The sequence below is a fragment of the Equus caballus genome, chromosome 14 (genome assembly GCF_041296265.1).
Source record: "Equus caballus isolate H_3958 breed thoroughbred chromosome 14, TB-T2T, whole genome shotgun sequence".
NCBI classification, from domain to species: Eukaryota; Metazoa; Chordata; class Mammalia; order Perissodactyla; family Equidae; genus Equus; species Equus caballus.
In genome coordinates, this window is record NC_091697.1 from 100,660,962 (window position 1) to 100,674,724 (window position 13,763).

The window sequence follows — 13,763 nt, forward strand, 5'->3', positions numbered from 1 at the left end:
CATAAAAAAGACAAAATCGTTCCATTTGCAACAATAGGCATGAACCTTGAGGGTATTATGTTAAGCAAAATAAGCCAGACAGAGAAAGACAAAGATTGCATGACTTCACTCATATGTGGAAGATAAACACATGGACAAAGAGAAGAGATTAGTGGTTCCCAGAGGGGAAAGGAGTCAAGGGGTGGGCAAAATGGGTAAAGGGGCACATACATATGGTGATGGATAAAAATCAGACTATTGGTGGTAAGCACGATTCAGTATACACGGGAACTGAGAAATAATAATGTACACCTTAAATTTCACAATGCTATAAACCATTATGACCTCAATAAAATAAAAAATAATACATAATTCATTTAAAATTGAAAAACAAGTGATCAATAAAACCATAACTTCTATTAAAAAGGCAGCAGTACCAAATCAAAGTCCTGTTCTCTGAAGGTGAAACGTTAAGTCAACCAACCAGTTGTTTAATTAGCACAACGTCAAGCGAAAATGGTTGACAAATTCCTTCTCCAAATCAGCTTCATTAATTTTCTGGCTCTGCTCATGTATGAACAAAGTCAGGATGAATTTCACAGGTCCAAGTTTACACCAAAAACTCGACTTAAGGAAACTCAGGTAAAAAAGTTATTATCTTCCTGCTTTAGAAAGCAACACTTTAAGAAGCATCTCAATGCAAAAAGTCAACTATAAGAACTCAGGAATAAAGCAGTCAGATTAAAAGGACGTCATCAAAGAACCAGTCCGGGGCCTCAAGTCAAAGCAAAAACAAATTTAATGGACCAAAAAGTCAGAACATCAAGAAAAAAGATGAATTATTAACCATATCTTCAAGTCCAAAAGAGAAGTGAATTTTACCATTCAATCACGTAAACCGCTGAAGTGGTTTCTAAAGTCTGTGTCTCCTGACAAGATCACAGGTGCCCTGGTTTTGATCATACGTCAATCAACACCTAAATGTTACTGACCCATTTCCACATATACAACAAGGTTTTCATGGTACAGACAGAAATCTCTTACTTGAAATTTAACCATTTTTAAAGTAATTCATACTCTGTATCTGATTCACCATGAAACTTGCTTGGCAACTACAAAGGCGTTTAGGCTACTAATGGTACCTGGCTCTTCTGGAATGAAAAAGATGGACAAATACGCATGCTTAAATTATTTACTTCATTTTAACTCCCAGGCAGAAAGGAACAGAAGCAGTCACAAAGATTGTGTCTGGAAATGACCCAAACGCTCTGCTTTGCCAACTTGATACTGCTTTCATCTTTGAACTTTCACCTTTGAAGACCTGGCCTTCTGTCTCCAGCAAGTCCTTCTACATTAATCCTAAATCTGGAGCAAAAGCCCCAGAGAGCACGGGCAGCAAAGACGGCTGAAGAGTGTGCCTGGATCATGACAACAGCAAGCCATTCCCAGGACACCTGGAAAGCAGCATTTGGTTGCCAACCCTGTGCATCTCTCAGACATTTTGGAGGGGAGGAAAGAAAAGGAACCGAAATCTTTTGCAAATAACATCTTCTACTCTTAGCCCTGACCTCACAAAAATCCATTTTCATCTTTGAATGGAGGAAGAGAAAAAGACACAGAAGAAGGAACGACTGAACAGAAAAAGAGACGATAACGCAGAGAAGCGTAATACAGAACATTGGTGCAAGGTTCCAGAGTCAGAGTGACCTGGGTGTGAAACCTGGCTCTGCAGCTGAACGAGTTTAGATCTTTGTGTTGTATCTCGGCCAATCTGCTCAAGCATCATGAATCTCTGGTTCTCTCATCTGCAAAATGGGGTTAATAATACCCTCCTGGGTAGTAGTGAGGAATAAAAAAAGGTAAGTATGTAAAGCACTTAGCATGCTGCCCGCCACAGAGGAGGTGGTCCTTCGAACACAGGAGACAGAAGAGGGGAGGGGAGACAGGAGCCTTTCAGAGGAACAGTCTCAAGGCTTCAAAGAACAGTCTAAACTCACTCAGAACAAACGCCTCCTTCTCCTTATAATCAATCTGAAAATGCTTCTTGATCACCTACTATATAATTAGCACTGTGCTTCATTCAGAAACAACGTGCCCTTGCCCTCCTCCTCACTCTCAAGGTGCAGCTCTGGAGACAGAAATCACACACGTGAAATACGTTAAAAAAATAACCTAAGTGGTACTAAATCATTAAGTATGCCACATGTGGTGATGCAAGGGCTGCAGCAATTTGCAGAAGGGGCCCAGCAAGGGCTGACTTGTGGGGGAAAGTTTCAGTGGAGGTGGGTCGAGACATGAATGGACATTTAGAAGAGAGGGCATGTCAGGTGAAGAGAAGAAAATAAGCCCCAGCTCAAGTTTTGCCCCGGAAACACCAGCACATGAGCAGGGAGTTGTGGAGTGACAGAGCCTGCATTAGAGACAGGACAGGCAAAAAGCAGTAAGCGTAGGGACCATTTGAAGCAAAAATGGACAGGACTTTGGAATTGAATAAGGAAAATAAAAGACCAAGGTCTGCCTGTGTCTCTTTTGGATTTCTTGCTCCCTTCGGAGGCCTAGAGTGTTCCTTCCCACCTTCCTGGTATTTCTCAGGAGGAAGCAAAGTCATAGTCTTCTAATGGCCTTGACAGAGGCTGGCATCACCTTTCTCGATAACCAGGCTGCACAGGGCAGGGTTTACGGATGCAGCTCGGCTCGGGCCACATCCCAGCACTGCCCCTCACTAGCTGTGCGACCTCAGCAAGCAAACTACCTTTCCAGGCCTCAGTTTCCTTATCTGTAAAAGAGGGAGTAATTATGATACCCCTCTCACAGATTGTTGACAGGATCAGTGAATCAATATATTTAATAAATTCCTTGATCAAGAAGTACTTAGAACAGTGCCTGGCACATAGGAACAAATCTACAAAAGTGAGCTATTGTCATTATTACTGTTACATCCATTACCTTTCGTCTTTAGCTGGAATAGAGCCATAGAAAGCTCAGAGTCATCTCACACAAGACCAAGGAGGAGGTATCCAGGGCTAACCCATCTTGGAACTGCAAGTTTTTCCAAAATTACCGCCAACAGGGATACTCCCAATGCAAGACCCAGACAATCCATGTCACACAGGAGTTGAGCCCATACCTGGCTTGGTGAATGGCCTCCATCCACTCTTTACCGTCCTGCTCCTCCTCACAGCGCAGCTCCAGTGGTTTCTGACCTTCGTGGCCAAAAAGAACAGTAAAGTAATACTGGAGAGAAAAACAAACAAACAAAGCTTAGTTTTACTTTTTTAAGCATGATAACACAATATTTCTCTACAAAGGGTATATGTTTACAAAATGCATCAGCATTATACAAATCATATTCATATTTCAAAATGTAATACCACTCCCAGTCCAGTTGGCAATGACTTTGCACCCAGAAGATACCAGAGGGTACATGTTAACACCCCTCAATAAGAGTCATCCCACAACATCTCATCAGATACAAAAAAGGTATTTGATAAAATTCTACACAAACATATGATTAAAATTCCTTGCAAACTAGAAAGTGAAATTTACGAACCTGAGAAAGGATATCTATGAAAAATTTACTACAAACATTTTACCTAATGGTGAACAAGCAACTCCCCTAAAATAAAAAATAAGAAAAAGATGGCAATTATCATCACTTCTGTTTACCAATTCTGTCTGAAGGGCAACATAGAAAAATAAAGTAAAAAAGGCACAAGAAATGGAGAAGGAAAAAGTAATTTTTCAGAGACTACATAATTGTCTATATTAAAAATTTGTGGGGCCGACCCTTTGGCCAAGTGGTTAAGTTCGCACACTCTGCATTGGCGGCCCAGGGTTTCACCAGTTCGGATCCTGGGCGTGGACATGGCACCGCTCATCAGGCCACACTGAGGTGGCGTCTCACACAGCACAACCAGAGGCACTCACAACTAGAATACATAACTATGTACTGGAGGGCTTTGGGGAGAAAAAGAAGGAAAAAAAGACGTAACCTTGACAACAGTTGTCAGCTCAGGTGCCAATCTTTAAAAAAAAAGAATTATCAAAAAAAATCTGTTGAAAACTTATTAGAATAAGAACATGCAACAAAATTGTTGGATATAAAATCAATACACAAAAATTTATTGTACTTTGGTACAGTATCAACAAACAGAAAACTTGATTTTGAAAACAGCATTTGCAGTAGCAAAGAAATATAAATAATTTAAGAATAAACCTAAGAAAATGTTTATCACCTCTAAAAAGCAAATTAATGTATAATTTCAGGGTATTCCAACAGAAATACCAAGAGGGTTTTTTTTTTTTTTTTTGGTGGAATTTGACAAACTGAATCTAAAATCTGAGTCAAGGACGGGAGAAGCTTTCACCTTAAACAGTCTGCCTGAGGCTGGACATATTAATTACCGAACTGAGACCGTCTGGGAAGGAAAGGTGATGGGAGAACATACTATTATATGAGGATGGTCAGAAAACACATCGCGCCTGCCCAAGACTTCATCCTGGGGCAGGAAAAGATCCAGCCCCACGAGCCGCTCCGCGAGGGGAACCGAAGACTAACGCAGAGGTCCTTCCGTTGTCCCGCCTTCCCACCCCACCCCAAGCTTCTAGGCATCAGCATGACAGTTACACACTCAAACTTAAAACTAAAAACCTTCAGGACAATAATCCTGGAGATTAGACTTTTCAGCACAATTTTACCAAAAAAGGAAAACAAATGGCCAAGAGACTTCTCAGGTTACCCGCGCATAAATCTTCAGCCAATGGAGGGCTCCGAGTCATGCCTGTGAGATAATCCACCGCGCTTCCCCGCGGACAGGCCTGAGCCCCATAAATGACAAGCTGTCGTGAGTTCTTAAACCTCCTGTCCAGCCGGAGGACTAAATGCTATGAACATGGGGGAAATAACCTGATGAAAAGGTCACAAGAATGGGAAGAATTGAGTTTAGCCCTGTATTCAATAAAGCTCCATTTAAATTTGAGAGGAAAAGAGTCGAAACTCAATAAAATAGCAAATCAGTGGCTTAAAGGGCAATCCTCTAAGTGATGGCATTTCAGTAACTGCTGGCTGCCACCCAAGCCCAGACGCCTGGTCCAGGGAGAGGAAACATTTAACGAACCGGCTCAATCTATTGCAAGTCTGCAACCGGCACCTCAACAGCAGCTGCTGCTAGGGAACCCAATTAAAAGCCACCTTTAAAAGACAGAAAGGCAATTATATTAGCAGAGCACATTCAAAGGTTAGACCATGTCTCAGGCATAACAATGATAGAAAGAGTTTTGAGAAGTACATGTTACGTTTCCAGGAGTTTGCTTAATAAATTCAGCTGAACCACAAAAAATTAAACACTGCCTCTGCATGTACCTGCAGATTATTTGTTTTTAGCCACTCATCAAAGCTTTCTTTGTATCTTCTGGCCTCATTCTGATATGGACTCAGTGCACAATGGATCTCTGTCTCAGACCTGGGGCTTGAGGGGTCCCCTTGGGGATCAAAAGTAGCAGCAGAGACCCTAGATTACTCTGTGACCTCTCACCGGCTCCACTGTGGGAACCAGAAGGAATAGTCCCAAAGTACTGGGTTATCATGAAGTGCAAAAATTAACTGAAACGCTGATGATCTTGTTTATCTCTTTAAATTCAACATCTACAATGACAGTGAGTTTCTCTTCCTTCTCTCCCTGGATACTCTTAGCTGTTCCCAAACTATTTCTCCAGGCAGATTCTCTCCCAGGCGCCAGCCCCACATCTGTCCCATTAGACAGCATTTCAATCATGTCCAAAATGGAACCCGCTCCTTACATTCCCTCCCGCTCTCCCACCCCCTAATGCTCCTCCTCCTACCCCTTGCCCTCACAACTCTTCCCTCTCCTCCTGTCTTTTCTCTGCCAAGTGCATCTTTAACCAAGAGTTGTCCAAACTAGGAACCCAAAGTCACCCTCAACTGCTCCCTCTCGTCAGGTCCACATTTGGTTTCACCAGTGCTCCCTCCTAGGACTCTCTTCTGGCTTTTATAATCTCTCACCTAGATGACCGTAAGAGCTTTATCACGGGGTGACAGAGGCAACAGCTTTGAAATACCTTCCAATGGAAGTCCTTTTATCTTATATCTGGTCTCTCTCCCTCCTTGTATCGTTATTACAGCCCAAAGTGGGAGGTTAACGGCCCCTTCAGTAGGAGGACAGGATGACCTAGAGAAGTCTCAGTGAATTGGGAACACAGGGAGAAGTGTAGAGAGGAAAAGTGGCAAAAGTAGAAAGAGAAAGCAGAAGGCAGCAGAGACACATATGGAACAGCTTCTCCCAACTTGGGGCTAAAATCTCAGAGAAGGGTGAGTTGTTAAAAGGGTTGATGACAAAGCCAAAAGCCAAGGAGCTTCTGTACCACTTTCTCTTTGGGGATCTAGAGGATGTCATCTCACAGAATGTTCTCTTGCCCCACCCTCTACCCTCATGACAACATGGGGTGGTGACTCCATGGATGGTGACCATATCACGTAAATCAGTAAAATGAGTGTCACAGCAGTTAGGAAAGAAAGGGCCTAGGTTTCAGTTTGGCTATCCAGAGCCTCCCTGGCTTCTCAGTGGTGCGGATGCTCCCTCCCAAGTGTACTGTGGACGACTGTGGGGGGAAGGGCACTCTCAGACCTCAGGGCAGCCTATGCAGCTCCGCGAGAGCCAAGGTGGAACCACATAAGCGAAATAGATAGGCTGTGACTGACCTGAGAGAAAATGGACCACAAATTACAGCAGCCACACACTTCAGCAAGAGATGCCAACAGATGCCCACAGATGCCCAAGGCAGAGCAAGGACAACACCAGAACCCAGTGGGTACTGGCAAGGACCCCCTAACCTCTGATATGTGCACACACACACACAAAACACTATCTCAAGAATGTGTGAGCCCCCACTCACTAAGACATCATCTCAGTGAAGCGCAGAGGGAAGAACAAATTACCGAAAGAGGACTTTCACATTATTGGAGCAGACTGAGTTTACAACTCTCCACTAAATGCAGCTTCTTTTTTCTCCACTTATTAGTGGGGAGGGGGTGTTAAGGAGAAAGGTCAAATTTAGAAAAATATTTTCTTTGCACATCTAAGTGTAGTGAGGGTAAATCTGAGTCATTGCCTCCAGTCTTAGCCAACTCCCTCCAACCCAAAAATGTGGCCAGAGTCCTCTTTCTAAAAGATGAATCTGAGCTTTCATATCTGCTTACAAACACTTGTTGCTATTCTCAACCTCTGAGAGCAAATCTTATGCAGGCTGAAAACACCCTTCACAAACTGGCTCCATTCTCCATTTTTAATCTTGTTTCTGCCTGTTTTCCTCCAATGCATGACATGCTCCAGCCACATCAACCTACCACTCCCCCAAGAAGACAAGCTCTTTCCTCAGCCTCAAGCTACTCACAGCTACTCTGTGGAGTCGTCAGACCCGGGTGTAAATCCTGACTCGTCCAAGTAGTAAATCAAGTTATGAGACCTTGGGCAAGTCACATAACCTTTCTGAGACTGAGTTTCCTCCTGGGCAGAACGCGGACGATGATATAGACCTTATATGAATGAACTGTGGACACACAGTGCCTGGCATCCAGTGGCGCTTAACAAGGGTTGATTCTCTTCTCTCTCAGTGTCTCTCTTCAACTTGACATTCTTCCTCATCCCAAGCCCCTTCTCCACCTACAAATTCTTACTGAACTCTCATGACTCATGTCACTGAAATGTCAATTCCTCTAAGGCACCTTCTGGTAAAAAGGAGTCTCTCTTTCTGGGTTTCAGTAACCCCATGCACACTCTAGTCACATCGCTTTAGAGTTGTCCATGCATGTGTCCCTTCCCTGCCAGCCTTGTCTTTTTGTACCCGTGATCCTTGCACTGTGCCAGGATCACATAAAGCCCTTAATAATGTTTGGTGAATAAACAATTATCAGTAAAGAAACATGAGGTGTAATTAACCTAATAAATTTCCTTCAAACAGCTACACATTAATTTTATGACTATATATTCATATCCAGGTAGGCATCCAGAGAAAGGATAAAAAAGACCCCTTAAGCTACCAAACATGTATTTTTTTCATAAGATGGGAAAACCAGAACATTACGATGATCTCACAAACTCCTAGAAGAGCAGTAAGGACAAATACCATAGGTCAGCAGACTCACCAAAGATTCTCACCTCTCACCTACAATGACCATACGATGCCAGAAACACAACATAATGAACAGATTTAGGAAATTTAAATATTCAGGGTCTCAGTGGTATCTTTGCAGCTTTATATGAATTTTAATTTTTCAGTTTTCTGGTTTTTATTATAATGATTTTGCCGCTATTTAAGCTGTGTGTTTTTGCAGAGAGAATAAATATAACCCAATAGGAGAAGACAAGCTCACTTAAAACTCTGGTCTTTATGCTTCTGCAAGTTAGAAACAAATATATAGCTAACAGGAGAAGACAGACTGAAAATCCAGTCCGGTGGGCATTCCTTCCCCTTCTTCTCTGACACTGAAATGTTACTTGCAAGTGACTTCTCTGCCCACTGCATCTGGTCACCATTGCGCCCGCTGGTGGGGCATTAACTGAAGAAGAAAAGTCAGCCTTGTTGACTGTTTTTATAGAGTGGATCATTTCTCTACCACAGGTCTATCTCACGGGCACTTTTAGCTCCAGAGAAGATTTTGTGTAAATTAAAGGAGACTGATTTTCCAACTACTTTATAGACGCCATCTTTTCATATCACGGTTATTTGTAGAAGCTCATTCTTTACTGTTAAAACATGTCAAATCACCCAGCTACTTATCCAGGTCTTCTTAGAAGCAAAGATGTAAGATGCTGAAGGCTTTTCCCCTTCCCTATTGGTTCAGTTCCTTTTCAACTCTGAGATTCAGAGGCTTTGCCACGGGCATATTAGCTTCAGTACAAGCTGACTTCACAGATTCATACCAGCATCTGAGCAAGCAGTGGGGTTCAGCAGAAGGAGCCCCAGGCAAGAAAGCAGGACATGAGGATTCACGTCCTGCCTTGGTGACACATTGTGAACTCCGGCAAATTCCTCTTGTGCTCTGCTTGTTTTTAGGCCAAGTAAAGACAAGGCCACCTCTCCTACTAACTCCAAGGTGAAGATCAAATGCAATAATACACACCAAAGTGCCTTGTAAGTATGAAGCGCATCTTGTTATCAGTCTGGTGGTGGAATTGCCAGATATCACCTGAGAATCAGTCACCTTGAGTCTGCCTAGGACACAGGACTCATTCCAGCTCTGCAAAACTGGGTAATTCAAGTGTTCTTCCTGCTTTCCTCTCCTGCTTTCCTCAGATAAAAGTGCATGGGAAAAGAAGAAAAGGAGGGATTAAAATTGTGAGCCAGCATACTGGGTACTTGGTGATTAAGAAGAGGTCTTACTGTTTTTGTTGTGATGGTTGGTTGTTCGTTGGTTGTTTTGTTCTTGTGGATATTTTTGTGATTGTTTGATATTCTTGATGAAAAGACTTGTAATTCTCCCAAAGGCTTAGAAAGGAGTTGTATTTTGAAGTTTCAATGACATGTAAGAGTTTTCTGAATGATTTGTCCCAACAGAAGCCAACACATAGACTGTAAATGTGAAACTATGAATAAAGTATTAGCATGTATAAAATCCACACTGTGCTACAATATCAGTGTTTAAGAAATGCCTCAGAATATATTCTTCTATTAAACAAAATTTAATGGATAGAAATTTAACTTAGAATCCAACTCAAAGAATATGAGTTTAACTGCTCCTACAGTAGTTTTCCTACCACCATAGAAACAACACATTGTATCTGGCTTCCAAATTTCACAAAGAACCGAGTCAAATTAAACTGTGCTCATTGGAGAGTGATAAGGACAAGGGGTCAGAAAACCTGTCATTTTAAGAATGGCTAAAAGAACTTGATCTATCTGGTTGCTCTTCAAATCTTTGAAAGGCTATAATATAAAAATTGGAACAGAGAAACTTCCATTGACCAAGGGATCTGAGCTCCCATAAATCAGAAGGCATATTGAAATTTATAAAATGGGAAGCATGACGCATGGTGGCTTATGTCATCATCCTTGACTCACAGGAAAAGGCAACGACTCCTCTCCATATTTCATTAATTCTCATACTACTGCCTGTCTTTCTCTTGTATTACCACTCCAGACAGGGACAGATGTTGCTGAAAATAACATCTGACCTATGTGATTGGCTTCACCCCATTCCCAGTCCTCCCGTTCATCTATTATCTTTAGAGAGAGACATCTAACTCCGGTCAGCCTAGAGCCACTGACTGAGTACATGTGAATTCAGTCACCACTGTCACAGTGAGGTGACTACACTTCATCACCATTCCAATGTCCATTCTATCCTGGCCTCTCCTGAACTAATCTGGGACTTCTAAATTCACTGGTTCTAAAGAATGAAACCTCCAAAACCTCTCTGTTTCATGTCATCTTCATTACTTTCTCATTTCAGCCATTGGTTTTATTTATTTTCCGTTTCCCAACCATATTCTCATTTGTGCAAAAAGTATGTATTATTAAAATGTATGCTGTTAATACCTGGGGTAGTTAGTACCACTTAGCAGAGAAAAGATTACTTCAACACAGCAATGTGAGCAAGTGTTAGAGCTCCTCTGCTTCTGCAAGTAAATTCTTGAGATGCTCTATCAAAGAGGTGCCATGGTTATACCAAAAATCTGGGCAGGAGAAATATGGATAATGAGATAGATTTATTCTGTGTGGCTCCAGAAGGCACAAATAGGAAAAATGGGTTATAGTTAGAGATTTGGAAGACCTTTCTAAAAACGGAATGGGACGCCACAGCCAGTTGACCATCTCTCAGCGGTGTTTAGAAAGGGATTCTTGACATTGGAAAACAGAACCAGATGGCCTCTAATATCTCACACCACCAAAATCCTTTAGTACATGTAACATAATCTAAAATTTTACCATTCAACTGTGCAACAGACGATGCATATAACAATGGCTAGGCTACTGTTCTGACCATCTCAATTTTTACTGCATGACAATTTACCAAAATGGGAATAAAATAAACTACATATCTAAGTAAAGAAATAATTAGTGCCTTTTAAGAGCGAAAATCTTTTATGACAATGTACCTGATTTATATTGGTAATCATTGGTTACACTTATCAAATTAACAAGGAAGCACTGTTGCATTGATGGTTTTTAATCAGACGTATTGGGTTCATAACATTATAAAAGTGACAGAAAGAATCCTTTGAAACGTTGTTTCATTTTTTACTTTGTAAGTGCTCACTACTCAGCAATAATTATTAGCACTTAAATTCATTGAGCAAACCTCAAATATGGAAGCCCTAATAATAATCATCAAATAATAATGATAAAATTATCATATATATTCAAAACGGCATAGCTCATGAATCAAAAACTGGATAATACAAAAGGATTAATTAATGTATTTAATATATAAAGAAGTTTTCTAAATCAATAAGAAAAAGTCAAACATCCTAATAGAAATGTGGGGAAAGGAACATAATATTCATGTGCCCACAAACAAAAACAAAATAAATGACACAAACACACATGAAAATATGAAAAACAAATGCATATTAGTACATTAAGACCATTTTTTCAAATTGCAATTTTTAAAAATAATAAAACCCAGAGTTGGCAAGTGTAATGTACTGATTGAAATAGAAATGGTTACAATCTTTATGGAGATGGTTGGCAATTTGCATCACAGACTTTAAAATATTCCACTATTTTTATATAGGAATCTATATATCATTGAAATAATTAGAAATACATTCAAAGATTTATGTCCAAGAATGTTCATAGCATCATTAATAATAATAAAAATGTCCAACAATAAGGGACAAGTTAAATTATGGGATATTTAAAATGGAACACTCTGAGTAATTAAATTAATAATAATGCTCCCTAAGAATATGTTCAGGCTGGCCCCTGAATTGCGCATGCACAGGAAAAACTCCAAAGAGCCCAGTGCAAAGCAACAGCTGGAAGACGGAAAACACTGATCAAAGATTTCAGCTACTACCCGGCACAGGAAGACAGAGTTTGGAATTGAGTCAGCCAAGTAAACTGCCCGCTAGAATAAAAATGAACACTCTTCAAAGGAAAACAACAGAATCTAGAGTTTAAAATGTATCATCCAATATGTCCAGTATACATCAAAAAATTACTAGTTGTGTAAAAAAAAAAAAAACAGGAAAATGTGATGATCACGAGAAAATATGACACAGATGTTGGAATTAGCGGACAGGACCTCAAAGCAGCTATTAGAAATGTGCACAAAGGCAAAGGAAAAGACAGTCATAACAACACAGTCATAACACAGATGGGGAATTCCAGCAGAGACATGGAACTACAAAAGAGGACCAAATGGAATTTTAGAGCTAAAGAGCATAACATCTGAAATGAAAAAATCAAATGGATGAACATAACTGCAGATTAGAGACAGCTGTTTCAAACGTAAGAATAAATGTAGTAAACCTGCCACAAAGAAGCAGTGGATCGCCTTAAAGAATGGTACCCTATGAAAGCTCATTGTTAAGCTGTGCTGTCAGTTTGGACATTTAGCAGCGACAGCAGCTGGATCAGTCTTAGTAAGAAATCTATACTATTGGGCCAAGGTGTAACCTCCATCTCTAACACAGTGGTCATTTTATTCATAAGCTCATTGTGTCAGCACTGGGGTGACCAATGACAGGCATTAGCTGACATAAAGTGCCAGGTCAGTTTGTTGATTTGGTTGTTTAGTGCCAAGTAAACTGCCTGCTAGAACAAGAAATGAACATTCTTCAGAGGAAAATAACAGAATCCAGAGTCCTTAAAATTCTCTGGTGGATGCTTCAGAGATGATCACATTGTGGACCCAAACGTCTACCCACACGCTTCTACTCACACTTTGTTGTCCCCAAACCTCTAATCCTTTTCCTTCCAGGCCCTTGATGCCACTCAGGCCATCCACCACTGCCCATAGGTCTATATATTTTTGAACCTCAGACCACTTCTCTTTTCACACAAAATGGATGACCAGATACATCACCTGATGGTCCACCCACTGGGAGAACCTCCCCTTGTCAGTCTTTCAAGACTGTGAACTGACTCATCCACAACTCATGCTTGGGCTTTCTCCTTCTCCTTCATCTAGTAGCACAGGATCCCCCAAACAGCCATAGGCATTGGCTGAGAAAGGGGTGCTGGTGTAACAGGAGTGAATGCCATGGAAGTAAAGAGGAAAAATTTTGTGTCAGAGTTGTCCCAGCTCAGGCTGAAATGGTGGGACCTTTATATAACCTTCAGCCACTGAATGTGGCTGCCTCAGGAAGGACACAACGTTGGACAAGGCACCTCTCTGCAGCTGTGGTAGACTCCGAAGGAGCTGAGAGCTAGAGGCTGTCTGCTGACAGCACTCACCACAGCTGGGCAGCAACCACTTCTTTTAAGGGTGATCTGGTTGATGCACCTCCATGCAGGTGTCCATCAACAGGTGAATAGATAAACAACATATGGCATATTAATACAATGGAAAACTATTTAGCAAGAAAAAAATAATTACTTATACTTAAATCAACATGGATGAATCTCTCCCATAAGTTATTAACAATTACACAGGAAAAAATAATAACATTATAGTGGAGAACTCTGGCAGACACCACCATAGCCAAGTGAACAAGGTAAAGAAAAATTATGAGTTCATACACATAGAAACAGGGAGAGAGAGAGAGAGAGACAAGGTAAATGGGGCAAACGGTTCACAGCTAGTGAATCTGGGTAAAGGA

General features: G+C 41.1%; 1 protein-coding gene across 26 annotated transcripts in view; it reads right to left on the bottom strand.

The window, feature by feature from the left end:
• Nucleotides 1-13,763, bottom strand: part of RASGRF2 (Ras protein specific guanine nucleotide releasing factor 2) — a 214,970-nt gene that overhangs the window by 156,941 nt on the left and 44,266 nt on the right. For all 26 annotated transcript variants that reach the window (XM_070234592.1, XM_070234603.1, XM_070234591.1 and 23 more), the window contains exon 2: nucleotides 3,107-3,213. In XM_070234592.1, the coding sequence (XP_070090693.1) occupies nucleotides 3,107-3,213 (107 nt within the window). The remainder of the gene's footprint in view (nucleotides 1-3,106; nucleotides 3,214-13,763) is intronic.